At 46.1% G+C, this 27500-nt stretch overlaps 2 protein-coding genes across 2 annotated transcripts in view; one reads left to right on the top strand and one right to left on the bottom strand.

The window, feature by feature from the left end:
- plcb1l (phospholipase C beta 1-like) overlaps nucleotides 1–27500 on the bottom strand; it is a 137273-nt gene that overhangs the window by 68170 nt on the left and 41603 nt on the right. The gene's annotated exons all lie outside the window — the stretch shown is intronic.
- LOC134098250 (uncharacterized) lies at nucleotides 5912–7795 on the top strand. Its single transcript, XM_062551259.1, has 4 exons — nucleotides 5912–5989; nucleotides 6160–6597; nucleotides 6704–7111; nucleotides 7249–7795. Exons 1-4 carry the CDS (start codon nucleotides 5981–5983, stop codon nucleotides 7735–7737), a joined length of 1344 nt encoding a protein of 447 aa, XP_062407243.1. The 5' UTR covers nucleotides 5912–5980; the 3' UTR covers nucleotides 7738–7795.

Genomic DNA, 27500 nt, shown 5'->3' with positions numbered 1-27500 from the left:
GAGGGGGGTGAGAGAGAAACTGTAGAGTGAATCTGGCTATCCTTGGACCAGGATCTGATGACTACACGGAACTGAAGTCTGGTGCAGATCCAAGCTCTATCGGACCTGCATGGGATGACTAAACAGAACTGAGGTTTGGGACGGTTCCAGTGTCCACATTTCACTTTCCCCCCTTTAGCGGATGCCTGCCCGGCTTTATCCAAAATGGCTGAAAGTGCAGAGGGACAATTACTGTACATCGGAGGCTTATGACTGTTCCTTGGGAGTCAACTCCATGTTGGGGTCACAGGGTTAGGAGTTAGCAGATACTCTATCAATCAAGCAACAGGTTCTGGAAAAACTGGTACTATTTTGAGCATTATCTCTGTCAAAGTCCAAATGAGCTGAGGCCATACAAAAAGGCTGAAGTGAAAGTATTGCAGGCTGATTGGTCACTATTGTCACTGTTGTGGGATGCTGAACCAGCCTGGCATTTGAAATATCTCAGCTCCACCACTCACTCTCTTTCCTTCCCACCCTCCATCTATCAATCTATCTATCTATCTACAGTATCTATCTATCTATCTATCTATCTATTATATCACTCTACCTTCCTCTTGTATCTCACACTCCTCTTCTTCACTACCCCTCTCTAATCCAGTCCTGTACACCTCTTTTCTCATTCTCTGCCCAATTCCTCTCTTTGCTTTGTCTTCTCTCCACCATCCTCTCCCTCCTTCCTTTCATTTCCTCTCTCTGTTGACTCCTCTCTGAAAACCCCTTCTCATCCTCTCATTCCATGTCTCTGTCTTCTCTCCTCTCTAAACACCCTCTGCCCCTCTCCATCCTTCTCTATCGCTCTCTTCTCTCTTAACACTGCTTTCACAACCCCCGCCCCCTCCCCCTCATCATTTCTGTCTTTCACACTCCATCTCTCTTGTTCTCTCTCTTTGTCTCTCCTCTCTTGCTCTCTCTCTGTCTCTCTCTCTCCCCACCTCCTCATCCTCTCCCTCGTTACCTCTCCACTCTCTCCTCTCTCTCTCTGGCCTCTTCTGTTTTTCTCTTCTCTTCTTTTTTTCTCACACTCAGACCCACCTCTCTTGCTCTCCCTCTCTCCCCCTCGTATTCCCTCTCTCCCTCCCTCCTCTGCGGAGTGAGAGCCCTCATTTGGCCCTTGGCCAGCCTCGGCCCTTTCAGAGTGATTTAATTAGTGCACTGCTGCATTGTGGGAAGCCTGAGGGAGCGGCCTGAGAGCCTGGTTGCCGTGGCGATGAGAGCGACGGGCCCAGCGGGACCCCTGATGTCCACTGCTTTGGCACCAGCTCTGACTGCCGGTCCTGAGAGAAGTGCTAATGTCTCTGGAAACATTCAACAAGTGTGTGTGTGTGAGTGTGTGTGTGTGTGTGTGTGTGAGAGTCAGTCTGTTAGTGCTCTGTCTGTGTGAGTGCATTTCTGTGCGTATGTGTGTTTGTGTGTGTATGTGTGAGTGTGAGTGTGCGTGTGTGAGTCAGTTTGTTAGTGCTCTGCCTGTGAGTGCATTTCCGTGTGTGTGTGTGTGTGTGTGTGTGTGTGTGAGTGTGTATGTATCAGTTTGCTAGTGCTCTATTTAAGTGAGTGCATTTGCAAAACAGCGGCATTAGTCACTGAGAGAGTCTGTATGTTCAGTACCTCTGTAATTTATAGAATGAAAAGCATATATGGTGTGGCATACTAAACATTAACAGTACACGTACACACACACACACACACGCACAAGCACACACACAAACGTACACACACACACACACACACACACACAAGCACACACACGCAGGCACACACACGCACACACACACGCACACACACACATTTAGCGTAGCGAATGAGTGCAGACCCATGAGGCCATGGCTTTGTTGCATTTGGATGTTTTGCGTAAATAATGGCACTCAACACTTAAAGAGAGGCTGGTATGTGTTATTGTCTGGCCTCTGGCTCCAACCGACACGAGATGACTCCAGGAGCCCAAACTATTTATCTACCCTCACGGAGCATACAGGCACACTGCCCAGGCCATTCCTTCATAACCTCAATGTCCTCTAAAGACTGTTTTATAACTCTCACATTTCCACATCCCTCATACTTAACATAAGGACAACACACTTTTCATATTGGTGCATGTTCACTCAAGACTGCAGGGGTAAGACTGTAAGGCCACAAACCTGTATTACTATGCACGTACTAAAGTGCAGCTGTCTCTTTTATAATATACATGTCCGTTGTAGAAAGACATTTCAACAAAAGTAATGAGGTTCAGTCTAATAAGGTTTATAAATAAATGGTCCTTTATTGACGTAAGTGGTTTGATAAAGCACTCTTAAGTGCCCGCGGTACGGACACAGCCTACTGTAGTCCAGACGACTATGAGCGCCGAGCCGGGCCGGGCGTGTCGTAGTGAGTTACAGGGCTGATTAGAGAACTGAACGGCACTCATGCTGATTGAGCCTCGCTTGTTTGCTTTCCCACACTAAATGTGTTGTTTACTAATGCGATCGTTTACAGAGCAGCTGACCGGGCAGTGAGGGAGCAGGACTGCTAGTGGCCTCAGTCCACAGGCCACACCAACAACAAGTACACTACTCTACTAGTGTGTGAGCATGTGTGTGTGTGTGTGTGTGTGTGTGTGTGAGGAAGCATGGCCGCTAGTGGCCTCAGTCCACAGGCCACACCAACAACAAGTACACTACTCTACAGTGTGTGAGCATGTGTGTGTGTGTGTGTGTGAGGAAGCATGGCTTCCTTCAGGGAGGAACTGGGTCAATGTGCATAATTGATCATGTCAAATCGAAATAAATACACCATGTTGTGTGTGTGTGTGTGTGTGTGTGTGTGTGTGTGTGTGTGTGATGGGGTTAATGGAGTGATGCCCTTGGAAGATGAGTAAGATGGAGTGTGGTTGAGGTGTGTGTGTGTGTGTGTGTGTGTGTGTGTGTGTGTGTGTGTGAGCATGCGTGTATAGTGTGTGTGTACATGTGTGCATGTGTGTATATGTGACAGTGGGCATGTGTGTGTGTGTGTGGTGTGTGTGTGTGTGTGTGTGTGGTGTGAGGTGTGTGTGTGTGTGCGTGTGTGTGGCGTGTGGCGTGTGTGTGTGTGTGTGTGTGTGTGTGTGTGTGGTGTGTGTGTGTGTGTGTGTGTGTGTGTGTGTGTGTGTGTGTGTGTGTGTGTGTGTGTGTCTGTGTGTGTGTGTGTGTGAGGGGGCGGTGTGTGAGCCTGAAAAGGTCACGCTCATTCACTGGTCATCCGTCAAACGTGGGCCGGCAGACGGAGATGAGACGGTTCACGCCCCTTAACGATCGCTCGTCAAAACCCTTCGATTAAGCCGTCTAATTAACTTGGGCGTGGTGGACGTCCGGCAGGCCGCGGCCATGTGCCGCCCACTCCCTGATGGGCAGAAGGACGTCAGTCTGAAGGACAACGAGCCCAACCACTTGCCAGACACTTCCACATCTAAGAGTTTATCTCACTGTGTTTCAGTTAATCTAGCCACTCAATGCTGAAGTTCTGACAGGTTATCATACACTCAATATATTTATATTTGTTATATTATTGTTTTATTTGACACTTCCATCCTCAGCAACTTATGGTATAGTATGTTACTGTTATACATTATCATCTGAGCCAAGCTATATCCGACCCTTGACTTTGTAGTGATTAGCAACTTGTTCTGCCTGCTGTGCCACAGAAACAGGAGAAAACAACTGGATTCATGTGGGGTGATTTCAGGCCAAGCCCATCCCCACTGTTTTCATGTTTGTGTGCAACGCTCCAGTTAGTCTGTCTGTTGCTGATTTATGGTATGATGTCACTTTAACAAAAGCTATTTCTGTTGAAGTGGGTGTGGCCTGAGCCACAGGCTATAGAGGAATTTATTCTGCTTTTCACCAAGACGCCTTTAACTGCCTCCATCCCCTGTATCTCCCCTTTCTGCCCACATAACTACCCCCTCACACATGCCCCATGGTCAGTACATACCCCATGGGGCATGTGCATAGTGAGATGAACATCTTCCATCTTTTAACTGGAGTGCTCTATGGCCCCGCACAGTCTGTCTATCACCATACTAAAAGATTGAACATTAGTCTGGCGAGGCTGCGCTTTATTTCCACAGCACAAGAGGTGTGATCAGTGGGCATAGTTCTAGACCAGTGGTTCCCAACCTGGGGTCCGGGGACCCCACTAGGGGCCGCCAGGGATTGCAGGGGGTCCGCATAATGTTGCCTGGGCTGAGGTTGTGAGGTTACCAAAATTATATTTGGGAACATCAAATGTATTAAATCCCAATAGCACACCCAAATGAATAATCAAAACTCAGTAAAATCCAAATTAAAACATATTTTTGTGCCACATTTAAATTCATGAAGCTATTTATTACCTCTGACCTCTGAACTTGCGTAAGCAACCTTCAGGTCGGGCTAGGCTAGGCTAGGCATTGTAATTCATCCCCGGACCCCGATTGTTGAATGAAACAATCTCTTGTGTGTGTACAGTATGTTGTTTGTCTTAGACACAGGCAAGGGGGCCTTCAAGGGAAAAAGTTTGAGAAGCACTGTTCTAGACTGTTCTTCTTGCTATATCTCCCTCTTCCAGACTCTGACCCTGATGCCTATAGCTGCCATGCTATGCAGTGGGGAATGACTGTCCAGTGGTTTGAATGATTGAATATAAAATGCCATTCATTCTTCTCCCTCTCTCTCCCTCAATCTCTCTCTCTCTCTCTCTCTCTCTCTCTCTCTCTCACACACACACACACACACACGCTTTTTATAATAAATCCTCCCTCTAGACACACACACACACACACACACACACACACACACACACATACACACACACACACCCACACACACACACACACAAGCTATGATAAATCTTCCCTGTCTCATTGACAACGCCAAGCGACATTGAGGAGAGTGTACCTACTCTTCCAGTTGGATAGGAGGCGATGGGGACAGGCTGGAATTAGCCTCGATCCTCCCACACTAAATCACCCTCACCCTCACCCTCACACACACACACACACACACACACACACACACACACACACACACACACACACACACACACACACACACACACACACACACACACACACACACACACACACAGAGAGAGCTGTCAGGCAGCCTCTCATCCTTCTGCTTTTATGGGACATGATGCCAAGACTACAGAGACATTATCTCTCACTATACACACACACGCACGCACGCACGCACGTCACTTTACTGCACGTTACTTACTTGATGCTATTATGGTATGATGCTCTGACGTGTTGTTTTTACTGTTTTTCAGTAGGATAGGTCATACGCAGAACAGGTCTCATTTTATTCATTTTTAGTACATACTTATCCTGCCCCTCCCTACTACATCCCCCCCCCCCCCCCCCATATGTACAATAGGCGAAGGAACTGACAATTTCACTGCATTCTTTACATTAGTAATCATATTCATGTGACAAATAAACATCCTTGTATCCTTGTACTATAGTAGTTGGTCGGCACTAAGATCTGAGAGAGTTCCCCAAAGTTCTTCTTTCGTTCTTTTCATGTTCCTATGCTGTGTGAATGACAAATAAAGTATCTATCTCGGCTATCTATTTATCTATCTATCTATCTATCTATCTACAGTAGTAAAACAATATTTAAGTTTACATTTCTTATTTAAATATAATAATCAAGACTCCAGAATAGAGTTACTAGTGCTTTATAACCATCTCTGGTACTACAATCTGGTAAAAACTACAGGAAATGTAGGCTATATCTGTTCAAATAAAATACATTCTAAACACATTCCTAGTGAAAATTCTAAATGACATCAGAATTTTAGAACCTTCACCATTGGCAACCTAACCTAAACATAACTTAGAATCTCCACTTTTCATGAGATATCGGTCACAGAAACGTATTGCTCTTCCATATTTGACATTGTACTCGACATTTTCTGGAGAAATTTCTTGGCAAACGCTATGGAACAGGTAAGACATTATTCCAAACAGTACTTTTAACACTTCTGATGGATTTCCTAATTTCTGTATGCTTAGAATTGTTTTTTAATGTGAATTTAAGCCACTAAAAGATTCATAAGAGTAAAGTAAAAGTAAATCCAGCTTTTTTACATATGGATAACATGACCTTTATATTACAGGGCAACAAAGGGAGAGCCACCCGTGGCCCCTATAGCCTTAGAAGGCAAGTTGGACCATCGAGGCGTTTTGAGGATTTTTATCTGGAGAGACAGACCTTCTCTAAGAAAGATCTTCAGACTGGGGAGAAGTTGACCTGGAAGTCTGGTGAAGGCTCTGCCTCCAGCTCTTCCCAGAGTCCTCTCCCTGTGCTAATCTTTTCTGGAGATACCCTCAGCAGTGGAGACAAGTCTTCAGCTCTACCTAAGGATGGATGTGAGCTCACCCTGTCCACTGCCCCAGAGGATCAGGCTGAACAAGCCCTTGTGATCTCCAGTGGGCCCCTGGTGATCAAGCTGGGTTCTCCTGTGGCACCTCTTGCTTCAGTCTGCCTGAGCTCCCGTCAGAGTGACCGAGAATCTCAACTGAGTTCTCAAACTCCCTTGGACTCCACATCACAGGTAGAGATTATTTTCTCATTTTCAATCTTGGATGAAATGTCACTACGAGATCATCTCACAATCGTGTGTGTACTTGAAAGTAACCTTTTTCTTTTATATTCTGTAGGCTCCTGAGTTGAAAAAAGCATCACCGACAAAGGTGAATCAAACAGCCAATGACCTGAAGCAGAGGCTGGAGATAGCAACCATACTGCTAGAGCTTGCCCAGCAAATCCCTGCCTTGGTTCCGGAGGTTGGTTGCACCGTCAACTTCCAGCAGCAACTCAACCTGCTAAAGACATGCAGCTCCAGAGGGAACCCAAACGCCTCTGTGAGGGCACGTGCCCATCAGGTGGTGAACCATGACCATGGCGGATACTGTAAGAAGTACCCCTCCATTGAGAGACATGAGCAGAAGAGGCAGCAGCTCAGCTCTGTGGACACTGGCCCAGCGGTGGGACCTGAGTGGACGGCCGCTAGGGACGAGGAGGACATGTTCTTCCCCCACTTAGGCGATTCCTCTCTCATGGCAGAGGTACAAAAACATCCCGCCACACACATGTTAGGAAGCTTACACACAAGCATTCGTGTTTTAAGTTAGATTAAACATTTTTCAATGAATTACCATGACCAGAACCATAATTAAAGGCCTATTTCCTTTCACCGGTACAGGCCAAAGAGCGGAAAAGGAGGGAGAAGGCCCAGAAGAGCAGCCTTTGGCAAATGGCCGAGCCTGTGGAGGAGCGCTACATCCAGAACGCTGCCATTCTTCCGGACCTCCGCCCGCTGCCATCTGTGGCCCCCTCCTCAGTGGCCCCCTCCTCAGCCCAGAGCAGCTCCCTGAGTGAGGATCTGCTGATCCACGGCCACTCTGTCCAGGACTACCGGGCCATCTACCACTCGGTGGTGGACCCCATGCTGAGGACCAGGTCAGGAAACACCCGCCGATACAACCTCGGCATGGGCCGCGCCATCAAACAGCGTCTCTGGGAGAGGATGTCCTGCCCCACCTTTGAGGAGACGGTGGACGCTGATGGCCGGGTCCATATCACCGAGTCCTTTAGCACCCCCACCCTGAACTGCTACGCTCCACAGATCGATGTGGACATCAGTGGGGAGCCCCTGCCTGGGGAGCCAATGAGGAAGAGGGCCAGGCGCTGACTTCATTAGATAGTCACCATTGACTGTTTACTGGTCACTGCCCCTTTTTCCTTTTTTTATCCATTTTAAAAACAGCATTAATAAATATATTAAAAATTATATTAACTAACATTTCTATCTTGTCATCCATTCAACAAATATATCTATATTTTACAAATGAAATTGCGGACATACTGTAATCTTAAACACCATGCAATACGTTTATTTTATATACATTATACACATTATATATACAGTGTATATATTGCAACTCAAACCCAAACCACAATGTTCACATATAGTTACAGTATCTGAGCGCTTGCCCTGGTGTTGCCCTTCAACCACCCTCTCCCACAGAGACACTGTAGACAAAGACAATGAGCCCAATAGGGGTGTGATTTCTGCACACAGACCAACCATACAGTCCCATGATCCTTTACAATGAAAAAGGTGGTGATACCAGAGACGGTTTATAAAGCAAGACGATTCATAAGAGGGTAAATTCTGGTGTCATTGTGACATGGGATTCGTAATTGCCACTTCCCTTTAGCAGTTAATTGGGAGGTCCGGTGGCAAATGGCATTTTCCAGCTAAATACAGTACTGTAAATAAATAGACAGTTAACTTTGTTTGTGACCTGTCTCTGTCTCAGCTAGGCAGAGGCCGCCTGTTCTCAACAACACACTGCTTCTTTCATCAACCAACACGACTATTTTGTCACTGACCACACACCTTTAAGAGGCAGGAAGTAGTATCGTTTTGTTCCATTAGAAAATCCCTTTATGATTCTTCTTAGTAACAAGACAATCTGGTGACACCACTTCCTCTTCTCATCGCTCTGCTTTCCATTTCTCTGCTCGTCATCTCTCTCTCTCTCTCTCTCTCTCTCTCTCTCTCTCTCCCTCTCTCTCTGTTCCTCAGGCCCTCATACCCTGTGACACAAGCACACACCCTAACATACTGTACTGTACACTCCATCCCTCTAGCTTGATGGACAGACCACATTGCACCATACATTATGCAGGGCTGTACGCTGCGAGCACCTCGTCGCAAATGCGAGTAAATATATATTAGTGCTAATTGAAAATATGAAATGGGAGCACAGGTGCGAGTACTGAATTCAACCCTTTTATTCGCATTTTGCTCCTAAAAATCCACACCAAGTGGATCAAAGTATAGGCTACTACAATTTTCGTGCATCTGTATACAAATTTCATAGTTGACAACTCTAACGCTCCTGGCTGGAAACTCACGCTTTCAGCATCAACCTCGCTGTCTCTCACACACGCAAGAAATGTCACTCCAATACCATTCTTCTTTTTCTTCAATCTGTTCGTTATCAGTTGGTGACTTTGTAGCGATTAGCCTACCGTTGAAACGGCAAACCATGATAAGAATGTTGACTATATAGCCTACAATTACCGTGTTCATTTCAAATATTATTATTATCACGGTTGATAAACACGGTGTGGAAACCGTGTTACAGTAGCTTCACCCCAGCCTGCATTTGACATAGGCCTGGTTGACTTCTATGAAAGAAATCCGACTGATTCTGTTGTCTAAATGATGGATTTAACTACGATTTGATGTTGGCTACACATGCTTTAAAAAGGCGGAACATTTTCATTGCAAATGTGCGCATAGCCACTCTGCGTCTTTGTATGGAGGTTACATTCACATTAATTCCATTCCACTAACGTTATCAGGAGAATACCGTAACGTTTTATTTTGAGCTCTCATTGGATATAACAGATATAGCCTACCAAACTCCAAGACGAGTCATGGTAGAGTAAGTTGCACCCAGCCAATTAAACATGACCGAGGAAAAAGTGACAACTCATGATGCCATGCCATGGTAGGCTACCTAAATCATGGAAGTTAACGTTACTGGACAGTGGACACTCATCTTTTCTATTACACCAGAAATATTTCTCTTTACCTTTGTTCGTTTTTTGAACATTTAAGTTATTTAATGAAAACATGATGTATCCTTGAACTATGCTTGACTCTTTTCCTAAAACCGAATGAAACCTAATTATGTTCACGTACATCTTAAAGTGACAGGCACTCAATTAGACCTACACACCACCCCTGTAATATCATTACAGTGTAATCAATATGAAGTATTCAGTTTACTGAATATTTTAAGCTATAAGTAATTATGCAGATCCTAAAATGCTATAAATTGATAACAAAATGTATACAAATTCTGAATTCAAAATATGAAATAGAAACAAGACAAGCCATTTTCTGTGTTTGAGCAGAGACTATTGCCACTGCTGTGAATGATCTGTATCCTGCTTAAGGCAAGAAGGTTTTCAAGGAAATTTCATAGTGCTCCTAAATTTTTTCATTTAGGAGCACCTGTGCTCCTAGTGAAAAAGCTTAGCGTACAGCCCTGCCATACATACTGTATTCCAGCCAGGTTACAGCTAACAGGGAGCGGGAGGGAACAGAGAGAGGAGCTACAGGAAAGAGGGAGATGGAGAGAGAGAGAGAGAGAGATGGAGAGAGCAAAGACAAGAGAGAGAGAGAAAGACAGCGAGTAAGAGAAAGAAAGAGATATTGGCAGAGAGTCTATACAGTCTAGCCATATAAAAAGTCTGACAAGAAAACCATGGTTTTGCTCTCTCTCTCTCTCTCTCTCTCTCTCTCACACACACACACACACACACACACACACACACACACACACACACACACACACACACACACACACACACACACACACACACACTTATGTCATTACTGGCTTGTACTAATGGCCAGCATAAATGCGTGTAAACGGCACATCTAGCAAAATGGACATTTTTGTTTGAAAGGACACATGCTGCTGAGGGACATACACACACACACAGACACACACACACACACACACACACACACACACACTAAAGGACACATGCGGCTGTGGGACATCCATTTCATGTAGGCGCTGGAGCAGTAAAAAGCATCTGTAATGACTGCAAATGCACACACACACACACACACACACACACACACACACACACACACACACACACACACACACACACACTTAATGTCAACGGTGGAAATTGCAGGATGCTCACTTGAGCTCCCCCACCGAAGACCTTGACAGCATAAAGTACAGTTTGATCTTTCACACACTTGAAGCTCATCTCTCTCCTCAAATCCACGCACACGCAAACGCACACGCACACATATGACACACACACCCACAGACGCACACACACGCGCACGCATGCACTCACACACACACACACACACACACACACACACACACACACACACACACACACACACACACACACACACACACAGAGACACACACACACAGAGACACACACACACACGCACACACACACACACACACACACACACACACACACACACACACACACACACACACACACAGACAGACACACGCACACACACGCACACACACACACACACACACACACACACAGGTTCATCTCTCCCTGCCTTTGGGTGCACTGATGCTGTCTGTGTGGACGCTACCACCACAGGGGCATCTGAGGGAGTAATTACAGATGAAAGGAGAACAGGAGAGCAGCCAGGAGCCATCAGGACAGCAGGATTAATGGAGAGAGAGAGAGAAAGAGAGAGAGAGAGAGAGAGAGAGAGAGAGAGAGCACAGGTTACAGAAGAAGCAAGAGAAAGTGAAAATAATTAAAGTCTAATTACACAGCGAGGTTCTGGGGGCATCAACAGGCCACTATAAGCAGAAGTTCCTCAGAATCCCCCCCCCCCCCCTATAAGCACGGTTAACTTCAGCTCAGCTAACTGCACCACAACACCAAGAGCAACAGGCTTCACACCTGAAGATATTCAAAATCTCCTCTGATTCCTAGCGTTGATAAGCTCAACAGTGCCGGTTGATTGATTATATGATTATTCAATATCAACCCCCTTTGAGTTATTATTAGATCTGTCCTCTTCTTTAAGTGATGGCATGGCTATCACATGGTAATGTATGTATATTTTCAACTCTGCAAGAGAGGCTTTCTCCTCTATGACCATTGCCCTTTTATGCATTTATTTACTTGCATTCTTTGCTTTTTGTTATTACCCCCTTTGTGAAATGTGCTGCATAAATAAAGTTGCCTTGCCTCTGTTGGCTAGCGCTATCCTTAGCTGCACTGAAGCAGGCTAATGAGAGGCAGCACTAGAGAGCCCCTCTGGCCCTCTTGTCAGAGATAGCTTACAGAGGGCTTTATGGAGGCTAATGATAACCCCCACGTCCCCCCCACGTCCCCCCCAACCCACCGATGAGACGCCCCCCAACCTACTGTACTGCTGCATTAAACAACAGCAAAGGCTACACTGCATTCTCTTCCCCGTGTGTCACACAAGGGGCTGCTGCAGTGAGGCTGCAGATGATGCGGACTCTGAGTGAAGCAACACCACACTACAGTAGATGCTCAGATGATGCGGATTCTGAGTGAAGCAACACCACACTACAGTAGATGCTCAGATGATGCGGATTCTGAGTGAAGCAACACTACACTACAGTAGATGCTCAGATGATGCGGATTCTGAGTGAAGCAACACTACACTACAGTAGATGCTCAGATGATGCGGATTCTGAGTGAAGCAACACTACACTACAGTAGATGCTCAGATGATGCGGATTCTGAGTGAAGCAACACTACACTACAGTAGATGCTCAGATGATGCGGATTCTGAGTGAAGCAACACTACACTACAGTAGATGCTCAGATGATGCGGATTCTGAGTGAAGCAACACTACACTACAGTAGATGCTCAGATGATGCGGATTCTGAGTGAAGCAACACTACACTACAGTAGATGCTCAGATGATGCGGACTCTGAGTGAAGCAACACTACACTACAGTAGATGCTCAGATGATGCGGACTCTGAGTGAAGCAACACTACACTACAGTAGATGCTGGGCTGCAGTGAGGCTGCAGATGATGCGGACTCTGAGTGAAGCAACACTACACTACAGTAGATGCTGGGCTGCCTGCCACCCCTCAGAGCACTGGCGTTACTAACACACTGAGCTGTCTGGATACCCTCTACTCAGAGGGCTCAGGCAAAGCACTACGCCCCCTTTAGATACTCACTGCAATTGTAATTACTCTAATTATTTAGATACTCACTGTAATTTCCCCTTGGGGATGAATAAAGTCTATCTATCTATCTATCTATCTGTCTATCTATCTATCTATCTACAGTATCTATCTACTGTATATATCTATCTATCTATCTACAGTGTCTATCTATCTATCTATCTATCTACCTACCTATCTACAGTACAGTATCTATCTATCTGTCTATCTACATGTATCTATCTATCTACCTATCTATCTATTTACTCAACTGGCCTACTGTACCAGGTTGTGTGGAGGTGGTGGCACACCTCAGGCTAACTAGAGCACCCTGCATCTCCTCTGCCCATTACTGTAACATGGTTAATGCATAAGGCCACACGTGGCTTGTGCTAAACCCCATGGTTGGCTACTGAGCTCTGTAGGACTAGCATGTCAAACGCACAGGGCAGCATAGGGCCTTGCTGACAAGCTCAGCTTGATGCCGATACTCTGCGCTCAGCGCTAACTAAGTATCAACGCGGTTAATGCATAGGGCTGTAGGGGCCTTGTGGAGAACCTCAGGTCTGTAGATGAGCTACTGTCTCGTAGAGAGAGCTTGGCACACATGGTAAACACACTCGCGCGCACACACACACACACACACATACACACACACACACACACACACACACACACACACACACACACACACACACACACACACACACACACACACACACACACACACACACACACACACACACACACACACACACACACACACACACACACACACACACACACACACACACACAGGGGCTGTGTGGCGTGGAGCCCGCAAATGTCTGCAGCGGCCTTTTTGCAGGCTCAGTAATGAGGCTCGACTCTAAAGGCTCTTCTCTCTGCCTCTGGATCAAAGACAGGACACCAGAGGGAAACAGTATGAAGTGGAGGGAGAGAACTAGGGCAGCAAAAATGTGCCCTTCAATTATTACAAAGTACTCTGTGAATGAGAGAGTAGAGAGAGAGAGAGAGAGAGGGACAGAAGAAAAGACCATGTAGAGTACTACACAGAGGGATAGACAGAGAGAGTGAGAGGGATGGATAGTGAGAGAGAGAGAGAGAGAGAGAGGGACAGAAGAAAAGACCATGTAGAGTACTACACAGAGGGATACAGAGAGCAAGAGGGATGGATGGTGAGGGAGAGAGTGAAAGAGAAGAAGTGTGGAGGGCAGGAGAGATGACTGTGGCGTACTACACCGATAAATCATTCATGCGTCAACAGAGAACACACACACACACACTTCCCTATGTTCCTCTTAAACACACAAACACACACACATACTGTATATAGGCCTATACTGTACACACACGCACATCTGAAGCAGAGCTTCTGTGCAAGGGCCAAATCACTACTCTCTTAACCTCAATGTTCAGGGTTGACGCTATGTACTTTGATGTACATTTTCTTCTTCAGTTAAATGTATCATGCATTATAGATTACAGTATTTTCTATTGCAAAGTCTCTGTATTGCAAAACCACCGTTGTCATGGACAACATTTGGTCTGGGACCAGTTTGATAAACCTTAAAGGTGAACTATGCAAGTTTATTAGCTTAAGTTGCCTTAACTGATCAGCTTCGGAGTCACTGGAATAGTTATTTGATTTATTCCGTGTTCAATGACGGCTGTCTCGCTTCCCCCTAATGCCTGTGAGCAGAAAAAACATGTTTGCAAGTTTGCACCGAGTCGGTGGCACTGACAAACAGAAAGTTTCGCAGCCTCGCAATCATGCTCATGAAAAGGCAGACTGACCGATTGAGGAGTGTTGTAAAATGCACACGCCAACCCTGAAGGGGAAGCTCTGCAGAGAAACCTGCAAGCATTAAACGAGAACGCAGCGAAGAAATCGCCAAACCTGCAGAGCTCCTCTTTAATTCAGAGTCCACCACAGAACACAAGTCTGCTGCAGTAACAGACAGGGGCTCCAGTCTTAGAGAGGTAGCTTTGAAGGGTTCACGTCTTAACCTTCCGAACTGTGCTTCCTGTCTCAGACAGCCTGCAATTAAGGCACATGCCCAGTCTTAAACAGGTTTTCCCCCTCATGTCCTTTTTTTTTATCTGGTTTGATGTGGATGGATAACTTTGAAAATTATACCAAAGGCCAAAAAAATAACAACAATGCCGCATTATAGGCTGTACATTTTTTTAAAGTGCATTCTTCAGTGTAAAAGTGTAGAGGAGGCCTGGGATGCGCGACTGTGAACTCACGATGGAATTCCTTCAGGGAGTGTTTTTAAAAGGAAGCTCCACCACAACTCAGGATTCTCCGCTGACAGATTTCATTATTCTTCTCTTTTTTTCCTCTGCCTCTCTGTTCTTCCTCTGGTTCCTGTGAGCAGCCAAGCAGGCCTGGCCTGGAAGGCATCCAGAACTCTTGAGGAAGTGATGGTCACTGGAGCTGCTAACGCTGCTAGCGCTGCTATTGCTAGCGTGATAGGAGCTAATGAGCAAGGCACCCTGCTGCTGCACACAGCACTCCTCTGGCCATCAGGACCCCAGGGGTGGGGGGGCATGTTTTGGAGCTGTCCCTGTAAGTGCCTGATGAAATCATGGCACTGGTGACTGGGGAGGGCTGAAGACTGAAGTGAGTAATGCAGTGAGAAGAGTTGGCGCTGGGCCCGATCGGAGCGGAAACACTACCACTTGAATCCTGCTTCATATGGCTAACACAATCTTGTCATAATATTATCATGGCAGATGTCACATGCTTTCGAGTGAGCTACAGTATATCCATCAGTCTACAGCGCCATTTCAACCAAAGACTGTAAAAAAAGATTTCAATATTGGTATGTGTCATGATGGTAGTATGCTATGACAGCTTAATACATTTTTTCACATCATAAGTTCTGGTATTAGCCTAATAATGTTTACATGAGACTGTCAAATTATAGGATGAAAGATTGACAAATCTGCACACCAGATAGCTCCCATTAACTCTGAATGACACTTTGGAGCCCAGAAGGATCTTCCTCAGATCCCAGTTGGAAGGATGACTATGTCTGAATAGGGCCCCTCAGTCAAATACCATGGCTTATGTTACACAACGCGGCTCATATGCGGGAAATTACTGTACTATCCAGGTCCACTTCCGTGCTACCTGGAGAGCTCTGCATGTTGGCACCGGCGTGAGCACGGCACGCCAACCCATTCTGTCACTCAGTCCACGTCCAACAGCGCCAACATGTTTAACTGGCAAGCAGCCGAGCGGCGCCTGCAAAAATAGAACTGAATCCTAATCGTCGCGGCGGGGGCTGAAGAGTCCAACGCCAGTGTGCCATTGGTTCTGTAGAAACCGGAGGAATCTAACGAAAGCAGACCGCACCGTACTCGTGTGCCGGGGGCCACCTATACTGTAGTATAGCAAGGTGACCAGATGTCCGAGACAGAAACCGGGGACATGATCCCAAAAATGTGAAGAAAAAAAAACAGGGACATTTTCAGTTTGACTATCAATCTGATTGAAATACACACAAGTTTTATCATTTTATCTTAAAAACGGGGGAACATAGGTGTTTTTTCTGTATTTTCCCCGGGGGACAGGCAACCAAAAAGGGGCACTGTCCCCTGAAACCGGGGATGTCTAGTCACCCTAGCCTAGCCACCCTGCCCCCCACCCCCACCCCCACCACCCCAAGCTCAGTGCTGGAGGGTTTGAAGCTGATTACAGAGCTAGCCTGGATGCAGACCAAGAGCGAAAGCCATCATCACATAGCACTCAGCCTGGACCGGCGTGTAACACTAGGAGCACAACCTAATATTAGCTGTAACATTAGGAGCGCTAACAATTAGCAGTAATTGTAAAATGACACTAGGACATGATCTTCCATTAATGGTCATGACGGCTAATGAGAGGATGTGGGAGCAGCCCAGACATGATTATTACGCTAGACATGCCAGGGAGGCGTCAATTAAAGCAGAACTGCTGATGGCATTCTTGGGAATACACTGGCAGTGTGCTAAGTGTGTGTGTGTGTGTGTGTGTGTCTGTGGAAGGGGGCGATGGGGCGGGGGTCTGTGTGTTTCTCTGTGTGTGTATGGGAAAGAGAGTTGCTGACTAAAATGAAATACTATTTTCAGTAGCAGCCTGTGTGTGTGTGTGTGTGTGTGTGTGTGTGTGTTTGTGTCATGTCAACCTTTCTAACCTCGACTCATAGCAACTGTGGGGCCAGGCGAGTGCTGTGGGTTCCAGAGTGACTGACAGCTCCCGAGATGAAAACACACTTGTGCTGACACAAGACACTCGTGCACTTTGATGTGAATTGACAGTGTCAGGTTCCCTTATCTGGACGTCCGAGTGTGTTAAATGTCCCCTGCTTACATCACTGGTGTCCAGGTCTGATTTCAGTCACTCTCTCGGTCGACTCCGCTCTCTTTTGGCGGCTCAGTATTTTCTCTCCCCTGTCTTTTTTCTGTGTGTCATCATCTTGATATGTTTCAGACTACTGCTGCTTGTGTTGTTTCAGATGAGTGTTTCACTCTCTCTCTCTCTCTCTCTCTCTCTCTCTCCGTCTGCCTCAGCTGTTGTCGTTTTTGTCCTTTCAGTCCCTCTCTCTCTATCCCTCTATCTTTACCTTTTTCTCTCTCATTCTCTGTCTAGTTCTTTTTCTCGGATCCCAGCAGCTTACCTTAAGAAGGAACTCCTATTTTCTTCCTCTATCTCTATCTTTCTCTCTTTCTTTCTCTCTCTCTCTCTCTCTCCCCACTCTCTTCCCTTCCCTTCTCTCTCTGTCTCAGCTACTTGTCTTGTTTATGTTGGCTGCTGACGGACGGCTCTTGAGTTAGGATCTCGTGTTGCTCTCACCTCCTCCCGTATAGGGTTCGGTTCATTCCAGTGTGTACTCGTAAAGGCCGATTTATAGTTCAGGTGACGAAGTGTTGCTCGACGAAACAGGACGGGAAAGAGAAAACATTTGTGTCCGCAAGGGTGTCGGAGTTTGTCGCTTACATCCAAGAAGTGTAAACAGTGCAGACGTTATCGCATGCTCTGATTGGATATCAACTCCAAGTTCTCCTTGAGTTCGAGTTCTATTGCGTGTTACCGTGGTCATGATGTGTGTCTGTTGACTTTACGCCCAAGTTGCTATAGAAACTAGGTGACGTTCTATTTGTCACTTTGTCGCCGGTGTTGGACTATGAAAGCCTGCAGCTCTGCGACATCTGTCGGCATCATTCTGCATTTGTCTAGCGACAGACACTTGTCACCTGAACTATAAATTGACCTCAATTCTTCACCTATACACATTCTTCACCTAAACACACCACATACTGTACAACTACACCCACATGCAGACACACACTCACACATTTCCACACATTATATACATTTGAATAAATTCTAGTCACACGTTTGCAGACACAGCCGGTCAGGCCTCAAAGTTTTGAGATTTCTGGCTGGGCACAGCTGACTGACCCCACTGCACTGGCTGGCTCTATTCTGGGGATGTGCGCCAGTGGCCACGTTATGCCATTCCAACCAGGAGTACACCACCACTCTATTTACAGATCACAGCATGCAAATAGCTTCACCCCCCCCTCCCGCCCCTCCAAGGACGCCGGTGACACAGCATGCGACCGGACCACCGCACGCTCAAAACTCCACTCACGCCCGGTGGAGAGTAGAGTGTTGAGTCTGGCCAAGATGGTCGGGGACCTGTGGAACTCTGGGGATGCAGAGATCCCCGTTCTCTTTCAGTCTCACATACACATGCTCACAGGTGATAATATACTTTCTGGACCCTGGGATGTCCGCCTCTGCACTCACACACACACACACACACACACACACACACACACACACACACACACACACACACACACACACACACATGGTTACATGGGTGGTAACTCCACCATGCTACTGACAACAATCTGGTGCTTCACAGAATGTTCAGTGGACTCTGACGAAGATATAATCTGAAACAAACCTTTTTCAGATTAAACTGAGTAATCTAGTGATCTACAGTATGTGCAGTAACACTCACCCACACCTAGGGTGCCTCTCATTTGGCCTTTTATACACCCTCCCTTCCTTCCTCGATCCTCGTCCTCACTGATCTAGATAAAGAATGATGGGGCGGCAAAAATGGGAAAGTCTATCCAGTGTTAGTTATAGATCAGTGGGAACGAGCCTCGAGGACTGAGCATCGAGGATCGAGGAGAGAGTTTGAGAGCCACCCCTAAAGCAGGGTTCAGGCAAAAGATTGCCGACGAGATGAGCCGCGACTTAAAACCTTGCAACTGCGACTGAACATGTTGGATGCTTTGTGACGGCTAACGACGGCTTGCAACTACGTGCAATTTCTAATTCACAAGGTTGCAACTCGGTCTCGATGCGTCGGGAATCTTTGGTGCGAATTGGGCTTAAGAGATCTTGTGGCCCAGCTGTCTGTTTGTTTACAAGCAAGGCAAGCTAATTATAGAGTGCAAATCATAAACATTGGTGATTCAAAGTGCTCTGTAAATGAGCAGATAAAGAGGAGATTTGTTTAGAAAGGCTAAATACATGAAAACAGCTCCAGTAATAGGATACGGTTCTGACAGCTGCTCTGATGTTTGGAGAAAAGAAAAACACACAAAACATAATCAAATGGATTCCTGTGTGTAAACTAAGGCTATTGTAATTTATCCCATCAGCATGACACCGGTTTTAAATGATGCCCATAACACCATTCCAAAGCTGGTCTCTGCCAACAATGATGTCCTACAGACGATTAAGTGCATCCCTCGTCTCTCTTACTGTCCAAAAAGCCCAAAAAATATGTGACTAAAAAATAAACATCAAATGTCAAATTTTATATCAAATATAATCCAATTATGAATGCACAAACAAAAGGCACAATAGACTACCACTAATCATGCCCATCCTCTGCGCATATGGCCAGACATCGCTGCCTACTAGTCCAGATTTATGAGACTACATTAGGGAGGCGACGCGCTGGGCGGATAGTGATGTCTAACATTAAGGACGCGTCTTATTAAATAAACATGCTGTTGTGCTACTGTACCTAGAGAGAGGAAAGCAAGAAGTGTGTGTGTGTGTGTGTGTGTGTGTGTGTGTGTGTGTGTGTGTGCGCGAGTGCCGAGGCGGACATCCCAGGGTCCAGAAAGTATATTATATATATTCCATATATTCTTTCTACCTGTTTCCATCTGTGTGTGTGTGTGTGCCTGTGTGTGTGTGTGAGTGCAGAGGCGGACATCCCAGGGTCCAGAAAGTATATTATATATATTCCATATTCCATATATTCTACCTGTTTCCATCTGTTTGTGTGTGTGTGTGTGTGTGTGTGTGTGTGTGTGTGTGTGTGAGACTGTCTCTCCATCATTAGACTAGACAAACTCACACTATCAGCCTCTCTCCTCTGTGACAGTCCACTTCAATAGTTTTTCTTCTCTCTTCAGTCTATCCAGTCTTTTCCCTCTCTCTTCACTGATCGTCTTTCATCCCTTGTTCATTTTTCTTTTCTCTGTGATAGTATCTCTATTCTATTTTCTTGTTCCCTTTTTGTTGTTCCTCTGTGGCTGTCTATCTTTACCTTCTCTCTCTCTTTCTTTTTCTCTCACATGGTCTCAGTTTCTCTCTCAATATATCTCTCCATCTCTCTCTCTCTCTGTTCTCTCTCTCCCTCTCTCTTTGTCTCAAGGGTTTCACTGTCATCAGCTCTCACTCTCCTTATTCGACTGAAATTGCTCCTGAAATCAACTCGCCATCAAGTCTCCAAACAATCCCCCTACACACACACACACACACACTCTCTCTCTCTCTCTCCCACGCATGCACACACACACACACACACACACACACACACACACATGCACAGTCTTTCTCTTTCACACACCATACACACACACGCGAACACACTTCCATCCCCCACACACAGTAAGATGGAGTCAGAGTGACAGAAGCCATTTTCTCCTGGATAATTACAAACACAACTTCAACATGCATGCACACACACACACACACACAGACACACACACACACACACACAGACACACACACACACACACACACACACACACACACAGACACACACACACACAATCCCCCTGATACAGTGCAAACACATTACTCATCTCTGCACGAATGCACCAAATCATCCATTAAGATGAGTTTCCATTAAGATGACAAGATGGCCACACACACACACACACACACACACACACACACACACACACAAACACACACATTCCCACACACACATCCCAATTCAGTTGGTGCATTGGTGGTGTAGCAATTGAAAAGCAAACAGAGAGAGCCTGATAGTAATCTAGCAGTGCAATGTCAGAGAGAGCAGCTCCTCTCCTCTCCTCCTGCATGGGGGTCCATGGATGTGGCTCCGTGTGTGAGCAGCTCCAGTGTGATTGATTACTGCGGCCGGCCACGCTACGCCCACTACCCCCAGAGGACCCGTCTCAATTAGAGCCACGTCCACTTCAGCCCAGACCGCGCCATCCCCGCCTCAGTGTGGTCAGCGAGAGGGGGAGGAGGACGGGTCCTCACACACACACACATGTGGGCGGCAATTAAGAGCGACAGCTCCTCAGGCTCGCAGGAGAGCGGAGAGCGGAGAGCGGAGAGATGACCATTAACCGGGGGAGTCGTTGTGCGAGTGCTCTTCCAAGATGGAGGACGATGAGTATGGAGCCGTAGCTTTGCCCACTTTGCTCACTGCACTGTCCACTTTTGCTTGCACTGTGTTGAGGGGCAGGGGAACTAGAAGGGAGGGGGTGTATGGTGTGTGTCACATTATGTTTATGTTATATGTTATATGTTATATGTTATATGTGATGTGTGATATGTTATATGTATGAGACTGTGATGTGAACATCAAATGCTGCTGTCTTTTTTATGGAATGTATTGGCGTGTGAAGAAGAATGTCCTTTATAGGACAATAAAGACTCTACTCTCTACACTCTGCTCACTGCAGCCACAGCAGCACCGAGATGATAAAATGACAGCGTTCAATAAACAACAAGCCCTTACAAAAGGGATCAGCAGTGTTAGGTATAAGTATAAGTATAAGTATACATACTTTTTTGATCCTGTGGGGGGAAATTAGGTTTCTGCATTTATCCCAATTTGTGAATTAGTGAACACACACAACATGAAGCACACACTAACCCAGAGCAGTGAGGGGTTAGGTGCCATGCACAAGGGCACTTCAGCCGTGGAGCAGTGCTCAACCGCTTCCTCCACCCACATTTTCCCCACTGGTGGTCGGGGATCGAACTGGAAGCCGTTCTGTTACGAGCCCGAAGCCCTAACCAGAAGGCCACGACTGCAGGGTTGTTCTGGAAACAGTGGAATCTAATGCGATTGAATGGCGAAAGCAAAGTGCACCGCACTGATGTTGGAGCATATGTAGCATATTATGCAGGGGCCTAGGCTTGTCTGCTACCTGTTCCTGATTGGCTGAAACATTGACGAGAGCAGAGAGGTCATTAGCTGACATCAGAGTTCCAAACCACACAATGCCATTGTGACATCACCAGGCCTGACGTTAGCCAGAACCATTGCGGAATGTGTTCCTGACGTGTGATTGGACACATGAGCGCATGCGACATGCCCATTTGCCGACACTAGGGTTCCAAATCACTGTGACCTGGATACCTCTCTCTCTCCGCTATGGCTGATGAGCTCCAGTTCTGCTAAGGCAGCTAAGTCCCCTGACTTTTCCACCGTGCCAACCCAGAGATTGGCACGGGGCATGGCTACTGCTGACTCCACACAGTGCACACTGCCAGCTTTTAATGACATTTAACACGACAAGGTTGCCAGCAGATGGCTCATCCAACACTGAGACGAAGTTAGCGGGCAAGAGCTGGTTACTGCGGGCAGTCACTGTAGAAAAAGTATCATCACTACCGTAGATAATCACTACCCATGCACTGTAATGATGACATTTCAAAATCCGACTGACTGATATTTCAGCAAGCGGCTGCTCCTGGTGTGCAACCAACCATACAGGGAGGAAGTGACAAGGGGATTTTCCCAGAGTGTAATGAATAGCTAGCAGTCTAGTTGTGAAATGAAAGGGCATTTCAAGGTCACTCTTTGTGTGGCTCAATTACAATCACATTAACTTCAGCATCACACGGGCCAAGATGGTCAACCCAGCGCTGGAGTGGGCAAGAAGCAGCGCATGGTCTCTGCGTCTCTCTAGCTCACATACTTAACAGTCATCTCCTGTGTATTAGCCGCACTGCATACAGTATAAGCCGCAGGACAGTATTCTATGCATGAAACAAAACCATATTAATACCATATTAACTGACTAATGACTATCTACACTTAAGAGTAAAGGCCGGCGCCCACCGGAAACGTACGCGGCATGACGCGACAAGAAAAAAATGAGAACTCTATTGTTTTTAACAAAGTAAAGCCCACTAGAAAAGTCTGCCGCGCTGCAGCCGCACAGGGTTAGAAAACTGTTCTAAAATGTGCGTGTCAAGCCCACATCGCTGAACGCCGTGTCCGGTGGGCGCCCGGCCATAAAGTGATAGGGAGCAAAGTCTCCTGACGCTCCTGAGAGTAATGCACCTGCTTCTATCACTTCAGTGAGACTTTTATTGTTTACACTGTCTCTGTGCTATGTCATATCAGCATGGGCGGATGGATGGCTATTCTCTACTTAGAAACGTGATATTGATTAAAATGTCAAACGACTAGAGAATGATCGAGCTGTGAAGTCAAACAAAAGTGCTTTTTTTTCCCGTTCTTCTGTGACCTCTGTCTTATCCCTTATCCAGAAATAAGCTGATCCCTACGGAGAGCAAAGTGCAGGACTGACTTTTTCTCAGAAGTACAACAAAAAGTCTTGGAGACAAAGTCCACCATGATGTCAGCGTTCACTGTGCTGCTGGACAGGTAACAGAACGGCAGGGGACTCCCAGGTGGGGGAGTTGGGTTCAGATGGGATCTGGCATGGAGCAGGCCCGGATCTGGCACGGAGATGAGACAGAGCTGGCTGCTGTCGGGAGCAAAGAGGGCTGCTATTGGCTCAAAGCTTACTTTAGGATTTAGCTGCAAAGCAGGATTCTATTGGGGTTGGTAGTCCTTTTCAGGGCAAACTCTCATTTGCCATGTAAGATGACACCTGTCTCTGTGGCTATTCTTGCAGTGTGTGTGTGTGCATGTTGGTGTGTGTGTGTGTGCATATTGGTGTGTGCGTGTGTGTGCATGTGTGTGTGTGTGTGCGTATGCGTGTGTCTGTGTGTGTGTGCATGTGAGTGAGTGTGTGTGTGTGTGTGTGTGTGCCCTTCTCTCTATCTGAGCAGGTGGAGGAGGAGAACAGGGCTCCTTGTGTCCTGTGTGGAATGCGGACGTGATGTTCTCCTGGATAAACGCCGCAGGCCAGCTCTCTGTTGTCACCCTGCTGCTCCTCACACAGCACCAACCTCCAATAGGACACACACACACACACACACACACAAACACACTTACACTCGCACACACACTCACACACACGCACACACACACACACACACACACACACACACACACACACACACACACACACACACACACACACACACACACACACACACACACAAAACAAGAGCACACACTCACTTCTCTCACTCTCTCTTTCATCTGCCTCTCTCTTATTCTTGTCTTTTTTCTTTCCCTCTTTCCTCTTTTTCTTTGTTCTCTTTCTCTCAATCCCCTTCCCCTCCCTGTTACTTTTGTTCTTTCTCTCTCTCTCTCTCTCTCTCTCTCTCTCTCTATCTCTTTACCTCTCCCTCTCTGGCTCAGATTGTTGCTATTTTGGGGTTCCATTAAAAGATGTCTTGTTCATGTTGCCACACTTGAATAGTGTGAGATATCACACAGGAACCAGGCTGCCCTGGCCAAGCAAATAAAATGATAAGCTTTTCAGGCCAACAGGCTTTTCTAAAAGATGAAAAAGCACTCAATCACACACCCACACTCAAGAACACACACACACACACACACACACACACACACACACACACACACACACACACACACACACACACACACACACACACACACACACACACACACACACACACACACACACACACACACACACACACACACACTCACACACACACACACACACAGACAAACACATACACATATACACACACACACAAATATAACTGGAGGCTAACTAAAGACAGCATGGTGCAAACTTGTGCCCATCGCTCCAGATTCTGTTTAAATATGTCAACTGAGTAATTAAATGAATCGATCGATTATTTAACTTCCCCAAGCCTATCAAGCACACACCACACACACACACACACACACGCACACACACACACACACACACACATACATACAGTACACACACACACACACACACACACAGTCTCTTGGATGTGTCTTGTTATAAACACATATTCACTGATGCCCATTATAATGACACAGTTTGACGCATTTTATTGTTTCAACACACACCTCTATCAAGTACTGTATCCGTTTCTTATGCAAATGATGGATTGGCTGAAGTAAGTGGACTTCAAGTGGGTGAGTCACACTCACTAAATCAAGATTCAGAGATCTTGGACTACACAGCAGGAATTAACTCTGTTTACAGTGCCAGGACAAAGTGACAGAAGAACAAGCAAAGAGGTGTATAGTAAATGTGTATGAGGTACAGTATATCCCGTTGTTAATGGAGTTACGGATTACGGATGAACGGATATTTTCTGGAAAGAAATGAGTCGTCGAGAGATGGGAAAAGGGTATGGATAGTGTAGCTCAGTGGTTCTTAACTGGTCTGGCTTTGGGACCCACAATGTCCTATGTTCATAAAGTCGCGACACATGTATTTCACGAAGCTAACCGCAAACTGCTTCAGGTATCTTCCTCCTAATGCCCTAAAACATGAAGATCCCACAGCAGCAGTTAATGGCTGATCCGTATCGTGCCCATATTTCACGGCTGCTATCTGTGATTACTTAATGACTGATTGCTATCGGGTCGTTATCCAGCAGCGGATTTAAACCTGTCCTCATTCAGCTTTGTCGAGCTTAGTGAGCGTAGTGAACATTTCATAGTGTGGTTTGGAATTTAACCCGTTCACTTCCTTTATTATATGGTGCACTACAAAGGCGTCTTACTGTACATAGAAGGGTGCAAACGATGTTCACTACAAACCGAGTCAGTATAGGCCGTTTCAACGACCCAAATTGTTCGTCCGTTCTCAAGGTGTTTCCGGTGGCACAGCAAACAACATTGAGTTAACGGTAACTCGGCAGTTAACAAACATAAAATGAACATGTTTAAAAGATGACATTCCTTAGAGCCCCTGGCAGTCCGATACACTTTCATATAATCATAAAAGTATTTGTGTTTGTTTTCAGTGCTTAAACCGGAATCTTTCTAGGAACAGATTGAAAAATGAACATTCTACAGTATAAAAGGTTGACTAATTTTCAAGAAATAATAATTAAAAAATATATTTTGAAAAAGAAGGGAAAAGCCAACTGTATTTTGGCTAAACATCACATTTACATCATGTTACATAAGCATTGTAACCAGACTCACTCATTTTACCAAAGGTAAGCAACTCTGTTGCAATGTTAGCCATACTACATTACAGGGATGGAATTTTTGGACATATACTATCCAAAATACTGCCCGTGTCCTTATTTAGGATTGCACCTGTATGAGATTTTTGTGGTATGATAATAATCTCCGAACAGATCGTGGTTTCATGGCGTTCACTGAGGCATTGGCAGATAATGGATATTCACCAAAATGAAATAGATACAGTAGCACCAAGATAAGCATCAGTAACTGACAATAACATGACACCTACTAACCCAACACAAACAGCACTATGCTGAGCTGAGGTGTGACTTTGGTGTTAATCTAAAGGAGTGTAGTAGTCAAGTGTGTGTGTGTGTGTGTGTTTCAGCACTTCTGCCCTGCCTTAGGCTAGCTGTTAATGATTAGCTTCATTAAACCAAGTCTGGAGGAGAGATGGTGAGACCCAGAGACCTTAAAGGACCTCACACACACACACACACACACACACACACATACGCACGCGCACACACACACACACACACACACACACACACACACACACACACACACACACACACACACACACATACACATGCACACACACACACACACACACACCCGCACACACACATACGCACACACACATACTGTACTTCCAAGCCAAGAACACACACTCTCACCAACAGTTCACTGAGCAGCAACTGTCGACTATAAGGAGTGTGTGTAGCAATGCTAAGAGCTGGCTCACACACACACACACACACACACACAAAGACACAAACACACACACACACACACACACACACACACTCCGCAGATCAGCAAAGCACCATGGTAATTTTTCCTGCTGCACATAAACCAGTAAGGAAATGGCGCTTTTGTTTTCACTTTCAGTGACCAAAGGGGTCAGAGAGAGTGTGCACTCGTGTGCTGGCCATCCCTGGACTGTGGCCAGTGCTGTCAGGAAACAGCATGAGATCTGATGACATGGGACACACTCATAGCAGATATCCCCCTCTCTGCCTCGCTACAGTAAGACTAATCACTGCACAACTGCAGTCTATATTCAGTGCTGCTGTGTGTGTGTGTGTGTGTGTGTGTGTGTGTGCACCAGTGGCACACTGCCAGCGTCACACAACGTTGGACCTGGTAGCA

The sequence above is a fragment of the Sardina pilchardus genome, chromosome 12 (assembly GCF_963854185.1).
Source record: "Sardina pilchardus chromosome 12, fSarPil1.1, whole genome shotgun sequence".
NCBI classification, from domain to species: Eukaryota; Metazoa; Chordata; class Actinopteri; order Clupeiformes; family Clupeidae; genus Sardina; species Sardina pilchardus.
Note: the sequence above shows the minus strand (reverse complement) of the source record. Positions and strands in the feature narration are given on the sequence as shown.